This window comes from Poromitra crassiceps, assembly GCF_964638095.1.
Source record: "Poromitra crassiceps genome assembly, chromosome: 6".
NCBI lineage: Eukaryota > Metazoa > Chordata > Actinopteri > Beryciformes > Melamphaidae > Poromitra > Poromitra crassiceps.
The window spans coordinates 34,776,426-34,802,405 of NC_139627.1; the positions used below are offsets into that span (position 1 = coordinate 34,776,426).

At 46.4% G+C, this 25,980-nt stretch overlaps 1 protein-coding gene across 1 annotated transcript in view; it reads right to left on the reverse strand.

Annotated features, from left to right (window-relative positions):
• itgbl1 (integrin, beta-like 1) overlaps positions 1 to 25,980 on the reverse strand; it is a 78,449-nt gene that overhangs the window by 46,452 nt on the left and 6,017 nt on the right. The window contains exon 3 of the mRNA XM_083638473.1: positions 1,440 to 1,586. Coding sequence (XP_083494599.1) covers positions 1,440 to 1,586 — 147 coding nt within the window. The remainder of the gene's footprint in view (positions 1 to 1,439; positions 1,587 to 25,980) is intronic.

The following is a 25,980-nucleotide window of genomic DNA, read 5'->3' on the forward strand; positions in this document are numbered from 1 at the left end:
GGTTAGTGATACTAAAACATGTTTTTGAGCTGTAACCTGAATTACATGACTGTCCAGTTATGTAACACAGGGGTTCCCAACCTTTTTTGCGCCAAGGACCGGTAGATACATGGGAAAAAAAGTTGTGGACCGGTTGTCAATTTTAATGGTTTTAGTTACACATATATTTACTCACCAGGTGGTGACAAAGGGTAAATAACAGCCTTTTCATCTGTCAATAAAGACACTTTCATAATTATGCACAGTGATTTGATTTCAGCCTATATCATTTCTAAAAGTATATATAATATATAATAATATTAATGATCAAACATTTCCATTTATGTAGCCTACAGTATTTATGTTTTTGTTTCAACTACAAACATAAATAAACGTCAACTTGAAACTATGTTTCAACTACCACACACAGCCTATAATATTATAGCCTATGTTTATTATTATTATTATTTATTTATTTTTATAAAAAAAATCGATCTCTGGACATATGAATCGATATCGAAGGATTAAAATACAAATCGATTTAAAATCGGAGAATCGATTTTTTTAACCCAGCCCTAACAATGATGTACCATACATGAACTTTGTGTATATATGGTACATGTCTGTGTCTGTAATGCTCTATCTGTGCATGTCTATAGACCCTTCTCACGGGGGCCATTTTGGGTCGAAAAGGCAGAATAAACACAGGTGCAAGCAAAACACTAATGAGGGTTTCCAAATTCCAATCATGGAAGTTGGAAAGCCTCATTAGTGTTTTGCTTGCACCTGTGTTTACCCTGCCTTTTCGACCCAAAATGGCCCCCGTGAGAAGGGTCTATTAGGTTGGAGCTGTGAGCTGCACCAGGAGGTATGGGTGTGGCAAATCAGGAGGATTGCTGTCAGCTGGGTCCTCATCAGCTGGAGGCCTTTAAATATCTGGAGGGACCTCCATTCAGTGTCTGCTTGTAATACCGTAGGTCAGTACGAACGCCAGTCTAGAGCATCTGAACTTTTTGTCTCGACTTCCTTTGACATCTGTCTCTTCTGCCAGAACCGAGCCACTGCACTACCTGGACTTGCCACAGCTCCTCCTGGACTCACCAAAGCCAAACCACAATACCATCTGGACTTGCTACAGCTGAGCCACAGTACCATCTGGAATTACCACAGCCAAGCCACAACACCATCTGGACTGCCACACAAGCCACAGCTCCTTCTGGACCTACAGACTGCACATTCTCAAAATAGTGTAACTGTATTGCCTGTTTAGGCATTCTTTACGTTTTCCTTAAGTAAAGACATTTCTGTTAAACATCAAACTCGTTTCATGGTCTGTGTCTGCTTCTGGGTTCCTTGTCGTTTGTGACAGCGTGTGTGTGTGTGTGTGCATGCGTGTGTGCACACGTGTGTGTGTGTGTGTGTGTGTGTGTGCATGCATGCATGTGTGTTTGTGTGTGTACCTCTGTTGGAGCAGACCACCCCCTGTGGGTTTCTGCAGAGCTCTCTGCTCTTCTTGCCAGACAGGTTGCAGTCCTCCTGGAACTGGCAGGTGTCTCCAAACCAGCCGTCATCACACTCACACTTCCCACAGTCACAGTAGCCGCGGTCTGCAGAGAACACACAACAGACTACATGCTGAGTGTCAGTGATGATGAGGAGCACACTCACACTGCACTGTATATAGTCAGCATTTCAAACTGCTTCATGTGCACATGGTATGAACATGATGTTACATGGCATCGCACTACCTACAGCACAGCAAAGTAACTCTGGGTTACAGGGTTCAATTGCCTCTTGACTCCTAATTATTGTAACAAATTAACGCATTATACCCACCAAGTCATTCTGTTTTGGGGGATTGAAAACACACCGTATCCATTGAAACATGTTATTTCTTTCCTCATATAAAAATAAATGTGAAGGGAAGCGATAGCCTAATCTGACACATTCTAATCTATAGCATCATCTGACACACTCTAGTCATCTACAGCAGTGGTCCCCAACCACCGGCCGCGGACCGGTACCGGGCCGCAACGCATTTGGTACTGGGACGCGAGCCGGTCCAAAACAAATAAAATAAAAAATTAAATTAAATAAACATAGGCTATAATATTATAGGCTGTGTGTGGTAGTTGAAATGATCCGGGTACGGGATGGGTTTTAGCACCCCAGCCTGGCTCTCTCGTGAGGGAGAAATCCACAAACGCTACGGATCAGCCTCCTGAAAATCTGCGCAAAGATCGGCGCGGCCTGGGGTCCTTCAGGCTAGAGAGGGGTGCTCGGCGCAGGCAAATGACGTGCAGCGCACAGGCCTTCTTGAGGCATCCTCCCTGCCCATGGTACTGCATGGTAGGATTGCCTTCTTCCACGGGAGGTTCTGGTGAGACGAAGGAGGTGCCCGGCCTGGAATCACCCCACAGGGCCTTAGACCTCCATGCACCAAAGGTCTTTCAATACTGCGGTGTAGCACTAGCTCTATTGCAGCGGATTGGGCGTGATCAACCCTTCTGCGGGCAACGTTGCAGACAGAGTAGGAAGGCTGACCCGTGAGCAGCTGCTTCTGGGACGCAGGTCGGGGTCGTAATCGGCCTCGGCTGGGTCTACTGGGCGAGGGGGTATGATGTTGACAGACCCGAAACACCTCACAACCCCAGTTAACATCACTGATGACACGTCCCAGCGCATGCTGTAGTATGTATATTTGAAACTAAACATAGTTTCAAGTTGATGTTTATTTATGTTTGTAGTTCAAACAAAAACATAAATACTGTATAGGCTACATACATTACAACACAAAAGGCTGTTATTTACCCTTTGTCGCCACCTGGTGAGTAAATATAGATGTAACTAAAACCATTAAAATTGACAACCGGTCCACAACTTTTTTTCCATGTATCTACCGGTCCTTGGCACAAAAAAGGTTGGGAACCCCTGATCTACAGTACCTAGACTCCAGTGTCAATCTGAAGGTAGACCTATAGACTGTAAGAGCTTTTGTTATAGTTGAAATACTGTAATACCAGAGTAATAGGCCCCGCCCCACTATCTTTGACACCATTACTCAGATGATTGATGGACAACAGGGGTTCTAATCAAAAGTGTTTATCTCGCTCACTCTGTCTTGTCCCCCTCTCTCACTCTCTCTCCATCTCTCTCATTTGTGTAAAGACACACACACACACGCGCACACACACAGACACGCACACGCGCGCACGCACACACACACACACACACACACACACACACACACACACACACACACACACACACACACACATACACACACACACACATTTAAATACTTTTATTTGGATCCAAAGTAGAGCAAATATTACAGATCCAAACATTTTAGAAGAAGGCCGCAGTACAGTACATTTATATTGAACCAGACACTGATGCATGTACTTCTTAAGCACAGGAAAAGACATTGCAACAAGATGATGACTTAAATATAAAGTATGCAAACTGGCATATGTAAGCATGTTTAGCACTCAAGGGAATACAAAGCATCGTCTTCTCCAGATGAAGAGGCTCACACACACACACACACACACACACACACACCAAGGTCATTTCTATTTTTCACCTTCATATTAAGACACTGCCTTATTAGGGAAACTTGGTGAATACATGCATTTTTGTGTCAGATGATTTCAGGATGATGTAGTACAGAATATCTTCCTCATCAAACACAGAGAGGATTACCCTCCTCAGTATTCAGCAGGCATGTGCAGGCTTGAGTCTTTCTCATCATTCTGATGGTGAAAGTGAGCAATATGAAATACTGGGGAGATCGTATGATGCAAATGAAGGCTGTGGACAAGTTATTATAGATGTAGGCACCATTGCATTTAGCAGCAGGGGGCCTTGTGTGTCACACTCAATCATTCTCCTGACTCGTTCATCATGTAAATATGATGTCCTCTTCAAGGGCCTCTTCATCAGTCCTTAACAATAGGCTCGCTCCTCATTATCAGGAACAGGCTGAAGGAAGGGTGTAGTATGAAAGGTACTGTAGTGTGGTGGTTCTCAACGTGGGGGCTGGGGACCACCAGTGGTCCTTGGGGGGGTTCCTGGGGGTCCCCGGCAAAATTATGAATTGTAAAATTTTAGCATTATTATTTCATATATTTCAGAAGTTAACAAAACTAGATAAAGTATAAGAATCTATTTTCATCATAGTTTCAGTGTTATCTCTCTACCTACAATACTGACAGGGACTAGAACATTTAATACTCTCAAAGGGGGGGGGTCCATGGCTAATGTGGAATAAATTAGGGGTCCTTGATGTGAAAAAGGTTGAGAATCAATGTGGTAGTGCACTTCAGTGAAAGCTGTACCACAGGACGATGCAATTTTGAGGAATATAAACTGATTAAAACATCACAGAACTCAAACTTTTATGTTGTTGCTATGTCATATAAACTGAAAAGAAGGGTGAGCCTGTGAACAGACTGTGCTGTGTTGCTAGCTGTCTGGACAATGCAATTAACAATACAGATCCTATATGACAGCGCAGCTGCGCTGGGATGCTCTGGATCTCTATCTCTGGAGAAATATAAAGCGATTAAAACAAATAAAACGAAACTCAAAATTCTGTATTATTGCTATGTTGCCATATACAGTAAGCTGGAAAAATCATGTGTTGTTGTAGTCTGCTGCTAGCTACCTGCTTTACAACTATATTCTCATCCACACTTCCTCAGTGACACATCACACCCTCAATACTGAATATGAGCTGTTACCATCAGGACGGAGATACGGACCTCCCGTGCCCAGAGATCTTTTATACCTTCCAGCATAACTCTGCTAAACAAACTATAAAGATATAATAATAGTAATCTAATCATCTTTCACTAAGGTCGGTGTGAAGCGCTTTGCGAGCAAACATTTATGTCATGTCACAACCGTTCGTATTGTATTGTATTGTATTGTATTGTATTGTATTGTATTATCTTGTATTGTATTATATTGTCTTGTATTGTATTGTATTGTATTGTCTTGTCTTGTATTGTACTGAAGTGTATTGTATTTTATACATTTTGTCTGACTGCCACAGATGCACAAAGAATTTCCGAAAGAACAATAAACCTAACTAACTAACTAACTAACTAACTAAATAACTAAATAACTAACACTTGCCTCTCTGGGTGTTGAGTAATCTAAACTGTCTGCACATTAGAGTGTAAACACAACCTCAGGGTTTCAATTTAAATAACCTTCAACAGTCATGCACATTAAAAGAAAATCACACCCAGGTGCTGAAGTAAGTGGTGCAGACTTACAGTACAGACACCACTTATCCAATTTTAACTAATAGCGGATCCGTGGGGACCCGCCTGTGAGTTAGGCCCCCCTGGTGTGCAACATGACATCCTCACTGATGACATCATCACTGATTCACTGATGACATCACTGATGACATCATCACTGAACTTATTAGCCTCAGCCAGGAAGGATGGCATCACTGATGACTTCATCACTGACATCACTGATTAAATCACATCATTAGGTAATTAGGGCAATGACCTAATTAAAAAATCCGGCTCCGTCAGGTCACCCCCACGGTGGTCACCCTTTACACCCCCTGAAAGTTTCAGGCCGATCGCACGTAAAACGGCACAGCCGTGGCCGGCAGGAATTCTGCTCACTCACACACACACACACACACACACACACACACACACACACACACACACACACACACACACACACACACACACACACACACACACACACACACACACACACACACACACACACACACACACACACGGACACTTGTCAAATGATAATGAGATTATAATAATAAGAAGGTCTGACAGGGTACCATGATGAGGGCACTTCCCACTCTGGGAAAGGGTTTTGGGAACGGTGGGGCCGGAATGACCCTGCTGTGAAAGGTCGACGCATTGTCAACATTCATCAGTCAAGCGATATGTCCAACAACAACCAAAGATCCCCACAGCGGATGGTCGATATGGATCTATATGAGTAGGTCGGAGAAGATCTTGTCGCTACAAAATGGTCATGTCATAGATACCAGCACACCTATATAAGCAGACGCAAGGGACATGATTGCAGATATTCCAAGAATATGTCAGGTCCTAATACTCCAGACAAATTTAAATCCGTTGATCCAAGGGGAAAACAGTCAGTGACCTCTTCGCCACAAAGGGTGATGATACCAGCATCATATTGGAGGAGGGGTACAGAGAACAAAATAAACTCTGTCTAGATGACAGCCACTGTTGCAATTTACAATCACAGTTTCTCATTTGGCAGATGCTTTTATCCAAAGCGATGTCAGATTTAATACAATACAACCAAGGTTCTAGTCAGGAGAGCACAACAAGATTACATACAGTAAGTGCTCTGGTCTGACAGGTGCTATGAGGCAGTGCTACAGCACAGAATGAATAGACTGCATCGAGGCATTTTCTATATACAGGTGAGAAGGTGTTCACTAAAGAGCTGGGCCTTTATCCTTAGAGTGAGAGGGACTCTGCAGATCGAATGGAGTTTAGTGCTGTAACTCGTTCCACCCCTGAGGAACCACAGAACCACTGTATGTTATTGTTGCTATGTGGGTAATACTTTGGCTTTTTAATAGAGGCGGGGTGCAGACTCCCGGACATACAGTAGCCTACTGAATAAGAAGAAAAATGTTACTTAAAAAAACAGTGGACATTCCATTTCTGACTTATTTAGTTTTACCCAGGCAGGAGGTAGCACATACAATAGACCTAAAACAAGAATCTGATTTTTTTACTTTGTTAACCCCAAGTTAATTCAACAGGATATTACGAAGTCACTGCCACCCACCGGCCCCCCCATTAATCTCCGCTTGACAATCACTCTGACATATAAATTGGCTCCTCTTTATCTGCCAAGTGAAAGTTTATGTGCGTGGGAAGCTGCCTGTCTGTCCACAGTTACTTCCTGAGCAGTAATACTCTGCGGCCCGGGGGCCCTTCCTACGCTACTGTGACGGACACGTGCTCCCAGCCAATCGTCCGGCCAGCGCCCGCCCTGGATACATCCAACGGCGGGGAGGGGGGTCATTGAGAGGGCGCATCAGTGCCAGCAGCTATGGCAGTAATAATAGGTGATGTAGCGTTACCATGATAAACTGTTGATGAGAAGAGGATGGTGACTCATAACGCTGGCTAATTTCAGGTTTAGAATGGAACTCACAGCTCCTCCTGCTCCATGATAAACAGAGGAGGCTATTGGGAGGGAGACAAACGGAAATACTGTCGGTTTGTAGGGAACATTAATGAAGCAATCTTGAGAGTGATTACTTGTTAAAGGAATTCTGATTAAGTGGACCAGCATGAGACATGCACTCTATTTTTTGCATGTTCCGCAGTTCCTTTTGCTCATCAAAAGTTATTACCCTCACTGAATAAAAAAACACACATTGCATTACATTACTTGCATTTGAGGCAACCTCCGGAGCATTCCGTGATTTCAAAGCAGTTTCAATCATAATCACAGCTATAATGCAAGACATATATACCGCCTGTTTGCAAATTTCAGAACTAAAAGCCACCTGAGATGGTCTCTGTGCTCATTTATTACTCGCACCTGACGTTTCTACCCAAATGACATTCCCCTACTCACTTTGTTTGGATCCTGTTCTCCATATAACATGATCCTCATTTCACTGAGTAATTATTCCCTGCTTGCTTGCCTCCCTGTGGGTTGTGGAGCGTGAAACGACAGCCCGTCAGCTCCTGCTCGCTGGAAGAGAGCTAGGCGACACCTGTCTCAGCCTCAGGTAATAACTCATTCTCTTTGTGCACTGCCCCCAGAACGGGGGAGTCCCGCTTTCATCCGTCTGGGTTTGCACTCGAAACATTTTAAAATTCTCTGCCGAGGCGTTCGATGGTCGACTTAGCGTGACTCCATCCTGACCTTGGTAATACCTCTGAGGAAGATACATTTTTCCACTCCAATGCAGACATGATCATAGCAATGTAGAAACACTTGTCCTACAGCACGAAGGCTTCAGGAGCTAGAATGGGCCCTGATCAAAGAATCCCTTTGACTGGTCGACTTGGACCGACTTGAGTGGCTTCTTCTCCTTGCCGCCCACACTGGAACCATTAAGTGAGTCAGCACAGAGGCACATTGCCCAGCAGAGCTCATAACGTCTGAGTTATAGCACATCAAAACATGTCCTGAAGAAAGACAACAAAAAGAAAAGTAGAGAAACCAACAGCTTGATGGGCTGTAATGGCTGTGTCCATATTCTCTGCTGCTGTGACATCAACAGATTTGAGAGGCAATGCTGATGCTGTGGATGTCAATCACTCAAATGGAAAGGGAAATGCCAAAGAGAGAGAGAGACAGCCAGAGAGAGACAGAGAGAGACAGCCAGAGAGAGACAGAGAGAGACAGAGAGAGAGAGAGAGAGAGAGAGAGAGAAGGAAAATGTCAGTCAATTTATTTTTTATTTTTACTTTTCTCCCCCTGATTATTCCCCACAATTGTACTTGGCCAATTCCCTGTCCCGGGCATTGCTCCACCCCCTCTTGGGAGAGCCATAGACTAGCACATGCTTCCTCCGATACATGTGCAGTCGCCAGCCGCTTCTTTTTACCTGACAGCGAGGGGTTTCACCAGCAGGATGTAGCGCGCGTGGGAGGATCATGCTATTCCCCCAAGTTCCACCCCCCACCCCCACCCCACCCCCTCTCTCACCATGAGTGAGATGTGCAGGCTGGTCCTGCCATGGCTAGCTGATATCAGCTCTCTTATCATATGTTCAAATGATTGGAAGCATCGACGCAGGCTTACGTAATGTTGACAGAAAGTTTTGGAACTGGCCAAACTGACTTCCTATGCGCTGACATAACACGCCCTGGGGTGGGAGCTCCTCTGGTTCTGGCAGGGGGCATAGAGGCTGGGGGCTGAGCCAGGGACTGGCTCAGAAAACCCATGGCCTGGGAGGGAGACAGAGCGATAGAGAGGGGGGGGGGGGGGGGAGAGATAGAGATAGCGAGAGAGAGAGAGAGAGAGAGAGAGAGAGAGAGAGAGAGAGAAATGTGCCCTGCCCTGATAAAACTCCAGAACAGCCATCCATCTGGAGGGAAGGTTTTTCTCTCCCAGTCTTGCACCTCCCCATTTGAAGTGCTCCTCTGAGACAGAGTGAGGACAGGATATGATAACGTCCTCTGAGACAGAGTGAGGACAGGATATGATAACGTCCTCTGAGACAGAGTGAGGACAGGATATGATAATGTCCTCTGAGACAGAGTGAGGACAGGATATGATCATAAAGTTACAGATTGTTCTGGACTGCAGACTTGGCTTTCAGCCTCCAAACACATCAGCAGCTGGGGTGAGGGTAGCTGTTACCAGAGAAGCAGATAAGAGAGCCGCTGACCTGCTTGATCAAACATCTTGTGAGCAATAAGTGTCACCCCACAATTCATCCATAATAATAATAATAACAATAAAAAACCCTCAAATGAGTCATTATATCCCAATGAAGATTGAACTTCTCCCACAGGATTGTTCGCTAAGGGGTTCGGCCTTGCTATAACGCTCTAATGCTACTCAATATTGTAACAGTAATGGCTGACAAGTTGATTATACAGATTTGTTTCAGTGGGACTATGCTAGCCTGCAGTGCCTTGGGCCACCCTTGGCGTTGCTGACAATGGAAAAAGAACATCAATTGCAAACGAGAACCAGCCGACAGCTTGAACACACACACCAGAGAACCAGAGAACCAGCCGACAGCTTGAACACACACCAGAGAGAGAGAGAGAGAGAGAGAGAGAGAGAGAGAGAGAGAGAGCGAGAGAGAGAGAGAGGGGGGGGGGGGATTTCACATGGCTCATCAATGAGGGAAAAAAGAGGGAATGCTGTGAAAGGATGGAAACTGCCACGTTGAGCCTCATCTGTGGAAATAGGGGAGGCATTACATCAATACAAAATAGCCTCTCAGTCTCGACCGATTTCAACAATGCTTCAAACACTGCAAATGCTAAATGTTGTGCTTGGGAGTGGGAGCTAGGACAGCATTAGTCTGAGGTTCTGTTTCCAGTGTGGGCCATGTGTGTCAAAAAGAGACATGGGAGATGGAGCAGGGAAGAAACACACACACACACACACACACACACACACACACACACACACACACACACACACACACACACACACACACACACACACACACACACACACACACACACACACACACACACACACACACACACACACACACACACACACACACACACACACACACACACACACACACACACACACACAGTGCCCAGTCAAAAACAAAGCGGGGAGTGAGATGACAGTTAGGTTTTGTACACCTGGTGAACAGATGTTACTTCAGGTCATCATCCCAGCGCTCTGCCACACTATGTGACGCGCATGCACACACACACACACACACACACACACACACACACACACACACACACACACACACACACACACACACACAGACACCTACCTACACACACACACACCTACACACACACACACACACGCACGCACACACGCACGCACGCACGCACACACACACGCACACACACACACACACACACACACACACACACACACACACACACACACACACACACACGCGCGCACACACACACACACACCTAAAACTGCTCCAAAGCAATTATTGTCTAGTGTTTGGAGAAGCCGGCATGGATCTACATGTATTGGATCCATATTGAGGATGAGAAGTACAAAGGGAATAGCTCTGCTTATCACAGACTCATTCTCTTTGTTGTATTACGGCTCATTTAGTGACATTTAGATGAATGTATACAGGAAATAAAAATATATAAATATACTGTATAAGACAAATTGTTCAACTGAAGAGCAAATTGACACTGGAGAATAGCACATAGAGAACAAAATGCCAAGGAGGCCTATTCCTCTTCTGCTTAATGGTTATTCCCCTGGAGAACAGGGGCATTTGAGCATAAGCTAAATTGCAGGCCTGGCTTGAAAAGCACTTTTAAATGGTCGTTTTTACAGGAACTCAGACAGAATTATTTAGCCCGGGGGTTTCAGGCAGAATTAGGATCCTAGTACTACTATAATTTTCGGCGTGTCTGTCCATCTGGTCGGAGTTGCAAGGCACACCAAAGTAAAGTGGTTTTTAAAATGAGGACTAGGAAACTTTAGCGATCTTCCTGCATAACCTGTGTATTCTCAATGAGATGTGTGTTTTAACTTTTTTTGCTTTGGTTCAATTATGAACACATGTATGTACTAGAATGATACAATGCCCTTGACCAAGGCACTGGCAAAAAAACTGGAGTTGGTCCCTGGGTGCTGCACTGCGGCTGCCCACTGCTCCTAGTTCTAGGAAGGTTCCAGTAGAGGATGGGTCAAATGCAGAGGATGACTTTCCCCACGGGGACAATAAAGGGTAACTTAACTTAACTTAAAATAGACATCAGTGATCATTATTTTGTACATTGGTTCAATGTGATGCCATATTTATTTAAAAGTTTTACGTCATATTTTGTACATTTTGTACATAATCAGTGATTGCGGAGCTCGCCGATCACAGACCAATAGCTCGGGGAGCTGTGGCTCTGTGGGAAACCCCTGATCTCACGCGAGCTGCGCAAAAATCAAGATGGCAGACGCCAAAACGGCAAACTAGAGGCTTCAAAACGCAAGTCCACAAAGCGTCAATTTATTTATACCGTCTACTGAGCCCCCCAGCGCTGGGGTGAGAGGCGAGAAGGATCAGGGGGAAGAGGTTAGGGGGAGGGTTGGTTAGCACCAAAGGGTGCTTTCTTCTTCTCTTCAATTTGATGGAAGACAAACACCTTGGCACCGAGGAGTCCTCAAACTCTCAGTGAACCATTACTTTTGTAAAATACGATTAGCACAAGGTGAAGCATATCTCTCCATTTGCACAGGAGGTAGAGAGAGGAGACAGAATGAGTACATTACATACAGGACTGGATCAGGAGGTAGAGAGAGGAGACAGAATGAGTACATTACATACAGTACAGGACTGGATCAGGAGGTAGAGAGAGGAGACAGGATGAGTACATTACATACAGGACTGGATCAGGAGGTAGAGAGAGGAGACAGAATGAGTACATTACATACAGGACTGGATCAGGAGGTAGAGAGAGGAGACAGAATGAGTACATTACATACAGTACAGGACTGGATCAGGAGGTAGAGAGAGGAGACAGGATGAGTACATTACATACAGGACTGGATCAGGAGGTAGAGAGAGGAGACAGAATGAGTACATTACATACAGGACTGGATCAGGAGGTAGAGAGAGGAGACAGAATGAGTACATTACATACAGTACAGGACTGGATCAGGAGGTAGAGAGAGGAGACAGAATGAGTACATTACATACAGGACTGGATCAGGAGGTAGAGAGAGGAGACAGAATGAGTACATTACATACAGGACTGGATCAGGAGGTAGAGAGAGGAGACAGAATGAGTACATTACATACAGGACTGGATCAGGAGGTAGAGAGAGGAGACAGGATGAGTACATTACATACAGGACTGGATGAGGAGGTAGAGAGAGGAGACAGAATGAGTACATTACATACAGGACTGGATCAGGAGGTAGAGAGAGGAGACAGAATGAGTACATTACATACAGGACTGGATGAGGAGGTAGAGAGAGGAGACAGAATGAGTACATTACATACAGGACTGGATCAGGAGGTAGAGAGAGGAGACAGAATGAGTACATTACATACAGGACTGGATCAGGAGGTAGAGAGAGGAGACAGGATGAGTACATTACATACAGGACTGGATGAGGAGGTAGAGAGAGGAGACAGAATGAGTACATTACATACAGGACTGGATCAGGAGGTAGAGAGAGGAGACAGAATGAGTACATTACATACAGGACTGGATGAGGAGGTAGAGAGAGGAGACAGAATGAGTACATTACATACAGGACTGGATCAGGAGGTAGAGAGAGGAGACAGGATGAGTACATTACATACAGGACTGGATCAGGAGGTAGAGAGAGGAGACAGAATGAGTACATTACATACAGGACTGGATGAGGAGGTAGAGAGAGGAGACAGAATGAGTACATTACATACAGGACTGGATCAGGAGGTAGAGAGAGGAGACAGAATGAGTACATTACATACAGGACTGGATCAGGAGGTAGAGAGAGGAGACAGGATGAGTACATTACATACAGGACTGGATCAGGAGGTAGAGAGAGGAGACAGGATGAGTACATTACATACAGGACTGGATGAGGAGGTAGAGAGAGGAGACAGAATGAGTACATTACATACAGGACTGGATCAGGAGGTAGAGAGAGGAGACAGAATGAGTACATTACATACAGGACTGGATGAGGAGGTAGAGAGAGGAGACAGAATGAGTACATTACATACAGGACTGGATCAGGAGGTAGAGAGAGGAGACAGAATGAGTACATTACATACAGGACTGGATCAGGAGGTAGAGAGAGGAGACAGGATGAGTACATTACATACAGGACTGGATCAGGAGGTAGAGAGAGGAGACAGGATGAGTACATTACATACAGGACTGGATCAGGAGGTAGAGAGAGGAGACAGAATGAGTACATTACATACAGGACTGGATCAGGAGGTAGAGAGAGGAGACAGAATGAGTACATTACATACAGGACTGGATCAGGAGGTAGAGAGAGGAGACAGAATGAGTACATTACATACAGGACTGGATCAGGAGGTAGAGAGAGGAGACAGAATGAGTACATTACATACAGGACTGGATCAGGAGGTAGAGAGAGGAGACAGAATGAGTACATTACATACAGGACTGGATCAGGAGGTAGAGAGAGGAGACAGGATGAGTACATTACATACAGGACTGGATCAGGAGGTAGAGAGAGGAGACAGAATGAGTACATTACATACAGGACTGGATCAGGAGGTAGAGAGAGGAGACAGGATGAGTACATTACATACAGGACTGGATCAGGAGGTAGAGAGAGGAGACAGGATGAGTACATTACATACAGGCCTGGATCATGGATTGGTGATCTCCAATTAGGAGGAATGTTAAGCTGCCAGGACAAGTGAATCTCTCTGCCTATTTCCATATTAATTTCCGTTACAATATGAGTTATATTGCACGTCAGACTCAGAATAAATTAAAATCATCCCTGGTGTCTTCTTCCAGTTTGACTTTGCTATGATTGCGTTGAGGTGAAGTAACCTGAATGGCACCCAGGGTAAAAAGAAGATCTCAATGCCAGGCGAGCTAATGTCTTTGGAAAAGAAAACAGAGCGTTTAACCCTAAGGAGAAAAATCCACGGGATCTTATCAGTGGGCAGTTGTGAGAGGCAGAGATAAGAGAGTCATGGGGAGAGAAATGGGCTTGTGATGGCAGACAGCGGGGCACGGCATGCTGCATGGGCCATCGAGCAGGGAGGTTGCTTTATCCTTTCAATATGCTCAATATCATCGCTGGATGGATACGTATGTGGGGGTCTGGCTGTGTGAGTGTAAGGTGGCTGTTTGTCCGTGCGTGTGTGCAAGGGTGAGCCTACGAGATGTGTGTGTGTCTGGGTGTGGAAACCCACCCATCTGCCTACGAGATGTGTGTGTGTCTGGGTGTGGAAACCCACCCCTCTGCCTAAGAGAGTGTGTGTGTCTGGGTGTGGAAACCCACCCCTCTGCCTACGAGATGTGTGTGTGTCTGGGTGTGGAAACCCACCCCTCTGCCTACGAGATGTGTGTGTGTCTGGGTGTGGAAACCCACCCCTCTGCCTACGACAGGGCTATTCAACTAAAATGTTCAGGGGACCACATTGTCAGAAACCTAAGGGGCCGGGGGCCGGACCCCGAGCCATTATATGTACACTTGACACAACCCGCCACCACATTTTCGTAGCCGTGCTGGAACTATTATTAAATAGGGGATGCTGTAAGGAATGGAATCTCGACGAAAAGAAAATTTGATGTTTTTTGGACTTTTATCCATATTTAGAAGAATATTTAATATTAAATTAACATTAGGATTATACTGTTGTGATGTCATTATTCAGTATCTTCTCCTTTTCTCACTCACTTTCATGTAACCACCTGCTCTCCTTTTAGTCGTTTTACACTACAACAGACAGCAACACAGGCATAAACACTGAACTTATTATTATTATTATGGAAAACCAGATTATGATGAAAATCAAACACTGTAATGTAACAAACAAGGAAAAATGAAATAAAACAGCTTCTCCTGGGCCAGTCATAGATCTTTGTCCCCCACCCAGAAAAAAAAAAAAAAAAAAAAATGAATTTATTATATCAAACTCTGGCGGGCCGGATCAAAATTCAAACGGGCCGTATCCGGCTAGCGGGCCGCCAGTTGAATAGGCCAAGCCTACGAGATGTGTGTGTGTCTGGGTGTGGAAACCCACCCCTCTGCCTACGAGAGTGTGTGTGTCTGGGTGTGGAAACCCACTCTGCCTACGAGAGTGTGTCTGGGTGTAGAAACCCACCCCTCTGCCGATGCATGGAGGTTCCATCTGCAGTGTGCACTACCAGGGAGTGAAAGCCCATTATCAGGCTGAAGCAGGATCTTCTCTCTCCAGACTGTTGAACCGTAATGAGGTCCTCACTCCTCACAGCAGCCAACTTGTCTGCCCAAATAAATCTCTCCCCTCACATGCGCGTGCACACACATAGGCTACACAGTACACACACACACACACACACACACACACACGCACACGCACACGCACACGCACACGCACGCACACACACACACACACACCACACACACCACACACACAGGCACGCGCGCACGCACGCACACACACACACACACACACACACACACACACACACACACACACACACACACACACACACACACACACACACACACACACACACACACACACACACACACACACACACATGTATCTCCATTAGACCTGTTTGACACTCACAGTGACTACAGCAGAGACTGGACAAAAAGGGAGATGATGCTTTTCTCTCTTGACAACAGAAAGGCATCAGCATCTCCCTGCTCTTTCCAGGGTCAGTATCCTGCCTGGGAAAAACACTTTGCAATCATCTGGCTAGACTCAGCCCTCTCCGCTTTGCTCAAGTACAGACTGAGAACTTTCTCCCGGCTTCCGTTGTTAAAACCGGTTGGAAAAAATTTGAGTTCAAATGAAATGCATTGCAGAACCAATCTTTAGGGTGGCCCTTATGCAGATAATTTAATGTCTCCAGTTTGTTTCACTATGGAGGATAATGGGGGAAGAGGGTCATTTGCGGTAACTTGACAAAAGGACCGTAGGTTTGTTAGTGTAGCAGGCGTTCTCGCCACCGTTCAAACTACTATTTTTGACAAGAAGTCCCCAGACGATTGGTAGGCGGAGATCTCCAAATGTCTGGGAGTCAAGATGAACAATCAGCCATCTTTAGATTTGGTTGTATCATCTTAATGACAGAGACTCAGTATCTTTCTCTGTTGACAGTGTTACCACACCCAGCAAAGGGGCTGGGAGAGTCTGGCTGGAGACGTGGACTAGAGGGGAAAAAGGCTGTTTACAGCCATCCACCGAACGTACCATGCAGGCTGCTTCATTGCATAATCCACATCAATTGTTTTCAGCGTGTAGCCGCGTGTTGTTAAAAGATGTGCAAAATTTCTGTCGCCTGTGATGTGATTCTAAAGCAGGTTATTCAAGCTATAATTTTGTCGTATCTTGATTATTGTCCAATGGTGTGGTCTAATGCTGCAATGAACAAGCTAAGGAGACTGCAGATGGTACAAAATAAAGCAGCTAGGATTGCACTTCGTTGTGATCATAAAACAAATGTGTCAGCCATGCACAGCTCCTTGGATTGGTCATTTGTAAAAAATAGACTACTCTACTCACTTCTTATGTTTATGTGGAATATTCTTGACACTAAAGACCCCTTATCTCTGTATGAAAATGTATCTCTAAGTCATAACAGGTACACATACTCAACTAGACATGCTACTGCAGGAGGTTTTACACTTCCAGTAGTTAGAACAAATGCGATGAAAAGAACTGTCATGTTTAGAGGTATGCAGGAATGGAACACCCTTCCCACATATATTACACAAAAGAAAAGCAAAAAACATTTTAAATTCTTGGTAAAACAGCACTTACTACTGTGATAATGCTATGTATGTGTGTATGTATGTGTATGTACGTATATATATATATATATATATATATATATACATATATATATATATATATATATATATATATATATATATATGTGTGTGTGTGTGTGTGTATGTATGTGTATATATATATATAGAGCATATTGAAGCATGTACATAACTAATATATAATATATGGAGATGGTAATAGTTATATGTATAATTATATATATAAGATATGGTAATGGTATATATATAGGTATACATAATATGTGATGAAGTTTTATGTATATTCTACACATCTGTAATGGTATGTAGGTAATTCTGATGTATGCAATATCTTGAAAGGTACAGTATGTGTGCAAAAGCCTATCCCTCTTCTCAGGAGGGGGGGAGGGGGCAGGCCTTAGATGCACTCTAACCAGCCACACCTGGACTGTATAAGAGGACACTAATTAGACCAGGCTCAGTTTGCCATCTACGCTGCTGGGGGAAGGCTGTTGGTTTGGCCTTTCCTGCCAAATCCCTTTGTCTTCAAATATACAGATGCATAATTTAAAGTAAGTGTTAAGTTTGTTATAGTTAGTGTTATTTCCTTTGTATATTGATTAAGTATTTGATTTGAATTAGTTTTATTATATTCATTTACAGCTGAATTTGTTTTCTCTTGTTTGTTCGAATACTTTGTTAATATCTTGTTTGTCTTTTAGGTTCAATCATCTGTTCAAACTTGTCTACATCTGTCTGATGATTATCCATCTACAAAGGGATTTGCTTGAATAAAAACCCTTACAATTGGTTCCTCTGAGTCCTCCTAATTCCACCATGATGTCCCACTTGCTGAGGCCATACCTGTAACTTCCACCTATACAGTTTTCTACATGGTCCTTCGAGCCGGATTGGCCTCAGCGGGTGGGAATGACTCAGAGGAACCAGCAAGAGGAGGAACTCAGGAGGGGGACACGGGCCAGAGGACCACCATCATACCTCCAGGATTTTGACTATCCATGTCAAGCTATCCAATCAGCCCCCCTGGACGAGGCCTTTCAACCCCCTCCCCCACTGCACTACCATGAACAAGTAGTGGGCCCCACTCCTGAACGGCATCCTGGCCAACCTGCACCAAGTGACAATGACACCAGAGACATTCTATTGCAGGTGGTCAGGAGGCTTGACAGGAGGCTTGAAGCTGTGGAGGGATACCTGGCCTCAGGCAGATCTAATGCCTCAAGCTATGGGGGAAGCGAGTATGAATCAGACAGGGATTTGGGCATGTTCACTCTACCTGGGAGCAAGTACACCCAAACCCGGCCCCAGAGTGCATGCCCACTGCACCCGCCCGACAAAGAGACACTAAGGCTTCCTATGAAAGCATATTCGGACCCTGCTATTCGGGCGGGCCTAAGTCCCACTCACCTCTACCAGCCGTTGTCTCAGCAGGTGGCCCAAGCGCCCACACCCAGGCTGGCACCTCCTCCTCTCCAGGTGCTCCCTGCACCTCCTCCTCTACAGGTGCTCCCTGCACCTCCTCCTCTACAGGTGCTCCCTGCACCTCCTCCTCTACAGGTGCTCCCTGCACCTCCTCCTCTACCGGTGTTCCCTGCACCTCCTCCACCTCAGGTGCTCCCTGCACCTCCTCCTCTACAGGTGCTCCCTGCACCTCCTCCTCTACAGGTGTTCCCTGCACCTCCTCCACCTCAGGTGTTCCCTGCACCTCCTCCACCTCAGGTGCTCCCTGCACCTCCTCCTCTACAGGTGCTCCCTGCACCTCCTCCTCTACAGGTGCTCCCTGCACCTCCTCCTCTACAGGTGTTCCCTGCACCTCCTCCTCTACAGGTGCTCCCTGCACCTCCTCCGCCTCAGGTGTTCCCTGCACCTCCTCCGCCTCAGGTGCTCCCTGCGCCTCCCCAGTTCCAGGCGGCCCCCGCACCTCCTCCGCTCCAGGTGCCCCCCTTATTCCAGGTGCTCCCTGTGCCTCCTCCGCTCCAGGCGGGCCCTGTACCTATTCAATTCCAGTGGGCCCCGGCAACTGATCCTATGCAGGTAGGCCCAGCACCCCTAGGTTGGCCAGCCCAAGTAAGGCAACCCCAACAATATTATGACCACCAGGCTTACCAATATGGGAATTACCTCCCTCAGTTGGCCCCCTTACCTCCAGTGCATAACTCCCAACCATATGCAGGCCCCCCGCCCGGGTATAGGTCACGGGTAGAGGGACCCACCTTCCCTAGTCTTTATAGGGAAGACCCACATGACTATACCATGCTGAAGATGGCCCTTACTAATCTGCTACCTCCCTGGGAAACAGAAATCTATAAGTACCACATCCTATTAGACCACCTTAAGCTGCCCTCTGCTCGACATATTGCATTAGCATATGCCCATGACCCACAGCCTTACACTAGGTCCTTGGCTGCCTTAGACCAACAGTATGGACAGCCCCACCATCTGGCCACCAGGGAGATCACCAATATAATCAACCTCCCAAAAGTTCAACCTGGTGACTCTAGAGCATTTCATACGTTTGCAGTGAGAGTCCAATCCCTGGTGGGGATGTTGCAGGCCATGGGGCAGAGTGCAGGGGCAGCAGAGCTGAACTGTCCCTCCCACGTACACCACCTTTTGAGCAAGTTGCCAGCGGATTCCGTAGCCAACTTTGTACGGTATGCCCGATCAACCCTGCCAGGGGTCCACTACACCCTGGTGCACTTTGCAGCGTGGCTGCAGGGTGAGGCAGAGTGCCAATCTGTGGCAGCACAGGTTAGGTACTTGAATACGGACAGCTCTATGCAGAGCAGGAGGTCAACTTCGAGGCCTGCCCCTACAACCGCCACGATACTGCATGGTACCGACTTCAACCCCCCTCCCTCAACTCGCCTGGTAAGAGAGGAGAGGAAACCTAAGCCCTGCTCATTCTGTAATTCACCTGGGCATCCAATAATCAAGTGCAAAGAGCTGAAAGATCAGCCCACGGAGAAGGTGATGGCGTGGATTAAGAGGGAGAGGTTGTGCTGGAGGTGTGCAGGGCCACACATGGCTATTGACTGTAATCTCAGGAAGCCATGCCCCCACTGCAATGGGAAGCACCTTGGTATTCTCCACCGTGTCAATCAGAGAGAGACCGACAGCAAGGTCCTGTACTTGAACCCCCAGTCCAATTCTCCCAAAGTCCTGCTAAAGGTGGTCAAAGTAATTCTATGGAACCAACACCGGTCACTGGAGACCTATGCCATTCTGGATGATGGCTCGCAGCGTACAATGCTCCTGCCAGCAGCCCGTAAACAGCTAGGGCTTAAAGGGCCTGCGGAACATCTAGCTGTACGCACAATCAGGCAGAAAACCGAAGCACTGAACGGAACTTCAGTCACTTTTGAAATATCACCTGCCCTCAATCCACAGGTAACCTTCCTTATCAAAGATGCATTCACCTCTGAGAAACTGTCCCTTGTAGAACAGAGCTATCCGGTAGATAAACTGAAAAAGCGATATCGCCACCTACAGGGCCTTCCCCTCCCCTCCTTCCAGAAGGTGCAGCCCCTTCTTCTCATAGGAGCAGACAATTCTCACTTAATAACTCCCACGAAACCAGTCTGCTTAGGTCCTCCAGGGGCACCAGCAGCCCTCCACACCCAGCTGGGTTGGACACTTCAAGGGCCTACCTCCCTCCAGGGACATTCAGAGGTAGCCCAAGCTCTCTTTATCTCCACTGGGTCTCCCAGTGCCGAACTCAGTCGCCATGTGGAGAGGCTCTGGCAAGTAGATGTTCTCCCATTTCAAAATGAGAAAATGATAACAAGGTCCAAGCTGGACGTGGAGGCCATGAAACTCCTGGAGGCCAAAACAACAAGAGTACAAATGGATGGAATTGGACGCTATGCTACACCTCTCCTTCGCCGGCGTGATGTCCCAACCCTACATGCACCTAAGGAGTCAGTGATGCCTCTCCTACGCCAGACTGAACGCCACCTAGGAAAGAAACCGGAGTTGGCTCAGACCTATGTAAAGGAGATCGAAAAGTTGGTGCAGGCGGGTTATGTTGCCAAACTAACTAGTGAGCAGATATCCGAGTCACTAGAGTCCTGGTACATCCCCCACCACATTGTGGAACACAATGGAAAATTCCGTATAGTCTTTAATTGTTCATTCCCCTACCAAGGCCAAATTTTGAATGACCAACTCCTCCCAGGACCAATACTAGGTCCGTCGATGCTAGGAGTGCTGCTCCGCTTCCGACAGCACCAAGTGGCAATCAGTGGAGACATTAAGTCCATGTTCCATCAAATAAGACTACTACCAGAAGACAGACCGCTGCTGAGATTCTTGTGGCGAGAGATGAAGCGAGAAGACCCTCCGGATGTATATGAGTGGCAAGTCCTCCCATTTGGCACAACCTGCAGCCCCTGCTGTGCCATCTATGCTGTACAAAGACATGCACAAGCCCACCAAGAGCCTGGTAATGTTGCAAATATAGTCCTCCAGTCCTTTTATGTAGATAATTGTTTGCATTCTCTACCTTGTCCTCTAAAGGCCAAGGAATTGATTATCAAGCTGAGAGATACACTGTCCTCTGGAGGCTTTGACATCAGGCAGTGGGCCAGTAACATTCAGTCTGTTGTAGACCATCTACCACCAGAGGCCCAAGCCAACAGTACAGAGAGATGGCTGGGACAGGACCGAACAGAGCCTACAGAGGGCACTCTTGGACTGAGCTGGAATTTTGCATCAGACACGCTAGGCTACAAACATAGGCCAGTGGTGTATAATGCTTTAACCATGAGGAACGTATACAAAGTACTTGCCACTCAATATGACCCCCTGGGATATGTGACACCTTATACCACCAGAGCTAAAGTCCTTCTCCAGCAGCTATGGATGGAGAAAAGAGAATGGGATGATCCCATACCCCCGGGCAAACTTCAGCAGGCATGGATGGAGTGGGAGAGTGAACTGCCTGACCTGGCCAAAGTCCAATACCCGAGATGGTATGAGTCCAATGCCCCTGGGCTCATAAAACGGAGACAATTGCATATATTTTGTGATGCTTCAGAAAGAGCTTATGGCTCTGTAGCTTATTTGAGGATGGAGGATGAAGAAGGAGGCACTTATGTTTCATTTGTTATGGCTCGATCCCGGGTAGCTCCCAAAAAACAGCTCACCATTCCCCGCCTTGAGTTGTCCGCAGCCCTGACAGGAGCCCAGCTGGCCCAGTTGCTTAAGAATGAGTTAACAATCCCTATCGACAAAACCGTGCTCTGGTCAGATTCTACTGTTGTTCTGACATGGTTACAGTCAGAGTCATGTAGATACCAAGTTTTTGTTGCCAACCGCATCACAGCGATCCTGGACCTAACCTCTCCTGACCAGTGGCGTTATGTTGATACATGTAACAACCCTGCTGATGACATTACAAGGGGTAAGAGAGTAATGGAACTGGCAGAACCTCACAGATGGAACAGAGGCCCGGCATTTCTGGGTCTGGCCCCCAAGCAATGGCCCATTCAGCCACCACCTACTAACAACCCACTTCCAGATTTGAGGAAACCCCTGTTCTGTGGCCTCACCCAAACAAATGAGCACCCAGATCTACCGGACCCGAGCCGGTTTGGTACCTGGCAAGATCTGGTTGAGGCAACATACCAACAGCTTCAGGATGCTACCAAACACTCCCCTGCTGGGACCCCTTCACCTGACCGGGCTACAGCTGAAATAATTCTGATCTCACAAGCCCAAACGGAAAGTATCCCTGAGGATTTCCAGTCACTTAAATCTGGTAGGGAACTTCCCGCCCATAGTCGTCTCTTATCCCTTTCCCCACAGTTTGAGGCCAAACTAAATCTTATTAGAGTGGGAGGCAGACTTAGATTGGCTGAGGAACTTGAACCAGGAGCCATGCACCCCATCATTCTTGACCCCAAGCACCCAGTAACACTTCTGATAATAAAGGACTATGATGCACGGCTCCTTCACCCAGGCCCAGGGAGGGTCTTTGCAGAGATCAGACGTTTATACTGGATTCTTCGTGGCCGCCAGGCCATTAAGCGGCACCAATGGACTTGTATCGAATGCAGGAAATGGAGAGCTAAACCCATTGTTCCCAAAATGGCGGATTTGCCCCCTTCCCGAGTTCGCTTAACTCAGCCCCCATTCTGGTCAACAGGAATGGACTGTTTTGGCCCCTTACTCATAAAGTTGGGCCGCAAGACTGATAAGAGATGGGGCCTCCTGTTCAAATGCCTCACCACGCACTGTGTGCATATAGAAATCCTTACCAGCCTGGACACAGATAGCTTCCTGATGGCCTTACGACGTTTCACAGCACGCCGAGGTCAACCCTTCGAGCTCCTATCGGATTGTGGGACGAACTTTAAGGGGGGGGCAAAGGAGCTCAGTAATGCTTTCACGGCTTTGAACCCAGAACTGAAGGAGCAGCTGGGAAGGAGGAGGATCAAGTTCAGGTTTAACCCCCCAAATGCTCCCCACTTTGGAGGAATGTGGGAGAGGGAGGTGAGATCTATTAAAACGGCATTACGTGTGGTGCTGGGGGCACAGACGGTTACAGAGGAAGTACTTAACACCGTGCTGATAGAAATCGAAGGCATCCTCAATTCAAAACCACTCGGATATGTGTCATCGGACCTGGCTGACCCGGACCCTGTGACCCCAAATCTGCTCCTCATGGGGCGGCGGGACGCTTCACTCCCTCAGGCCGTGTATGCCGAGTCTGACCTTATGGGCCGTAGGCGATGGAAACACAGCCAGATCCTAACCGACCACTTCTGGACACGTTTCATCAAGGACTACCTACCCAGCCTCCAAACCCGCCGGAAATGGCAGAGGGACACCCCGGGTCTCGCAGTGTCTGATGTAGTTATGGTAATAGACCCACAGCTACCTAGAGGGCTCTGGCCGATTGGAAAGGTAGCTCGGCTCCTTCCGAGTGAGGATGGCCGCGTCCGTACAGTGGAGGTCACCATCAAAGGGAAACCATACATCAGACCTGTTGCAAGACTAGTGCCCCTCCCTCCAATGGCTGACACTGAAACCACTAACCCTACCAGAAGTTAGGATATTTGTCAAATATGATATCATATTTGAGGGGCGGCTGTGCAAAAGCCTATCCCTCTTCTCAGGAGGGGGGGAGGGGGCAGGCCTTAGATGCACTCTAACCAGCCACACCTGGACTGTATAAGAGGACACTAATTAGACCAGGCTCAGTTTGCCATCTACGCTGCTGGGGGAAGGCTGTTGGTTTGGCCTTTCCTGCCAAATCCCTTTGTCTTCAAATATACAGATGCATAATTTAAAGTAAGTGTTAAGTTTGTTATAGTTAGTGTTATTTCCTTTGTATATTGATTAAGTATTTGATTTGAATTAGTTTTATTATATTCATTTACAGCTGAATTTGTTTTCTCTTGTTTGTTCGAATACTTTGTTAATATCTTGTTTGTCTTTTAGGTTCAATCATCTGTTCAAACTTGTCTACATCTGTCTGATGATTATCCATCTACAAAGGGATTTGCTTGAATAAAAACCCTTACAATTGGTTCCTCTGAGTCCTCCTAATTCCACCATGATGTCCCACTTGCTGAGGCCATACCTGTAACTTCCACCTATACAGTTTTCTACAGTATGTATGTATGTATGTATGTATGTAATATCCGAAACTGTACCGTTTGTACAGAATGTATTTTTATACAGAATGTAAATTTTGAAACTATGCAAGTTGTTTGATATCTTGAAACTATGCAAGTTGTTTGACCCCAGGAAGAATAGCTGCAGCTCTGCTGTAGCTAATGGGGATCTTAAATAAAGACTAAAGACTATAGACTAGCAACGAGCTTGCGACTAGCGCTGCTGTTGTTATTGTTTCAAAGGCAGCGGCGCAGGCATTTGAGCTCGGCAGATTCAACACGTACAGCAGCAGAGGCATACAGATTCGACACGGGGGGCGTAGAATGGAAATGCAAATATGGTCGCAGCCGCAGTCAGAGCGGGTCAGAGCCAATTGCAGAACTTGCAGGGAGCCGAATGGGATTTCCATCTGGCACCGACTGAAATGGTCGGCACCAATGAGAGAGCTAAGTCCACCATGCTGCTTCAACCCAGTCAGACTACCACACCTGTTGACAGTGTCACATCTGTTGACAGTGTCACATCTGTTGACAGTGTCACACCTGTTGGTGTCACTGTCTGGCAGGCTCAACAGCAAGGCAAGGCTCAAAGTCCTAAAAATTAGAAATAACCAAACAAACCCAGCTCCACTATATCCATATAAAACGTCTATTGTTCTTGTATGAGGCTCTATTTTCTGTTCATTTTGAGGCCGACCGAATGACGGCAGCGGTGCACTCATAGTGGAGAGCATCTCCGGGGCGGGGGCAGCTTGTTTCTGAGAGCACTGTGCATCAGCCTCTCTTTATGGATTGGTGTCGGATGTGCATCTCTCTGAGAACAACTCGTCAAATGTCAACTTCAAAGCCGTGCCTCCCAACAAAAGCTAATGCCTTGATGACGTACGCAAACAACCAGCTGTCTATAACCAACCTTTGACGTGTCATCTGGGTGACGCGGGCTTCAGAAAAGACAATATCCCCCCCACAGATCCGTCAATAAGAAAAGAAGAAGAAAAAAGAATACTGGTGAGACCAAAATACTCAACACTTTGTAAAGCACCTGTTTGTTTGTTCTCTGTTAAATCCACTCAGTGTCTGTGAAATTGCTCTTATGAATGGAACAAAGTGGAATATTAAACACCTAAACAAAAGCTAGTAGATTTTTGGATGCATGAAACACTCCATTCTCCCTCCAGCACCTGGCTGAGACAGCAGCTGATATCAACATCAGCTGGAGAGT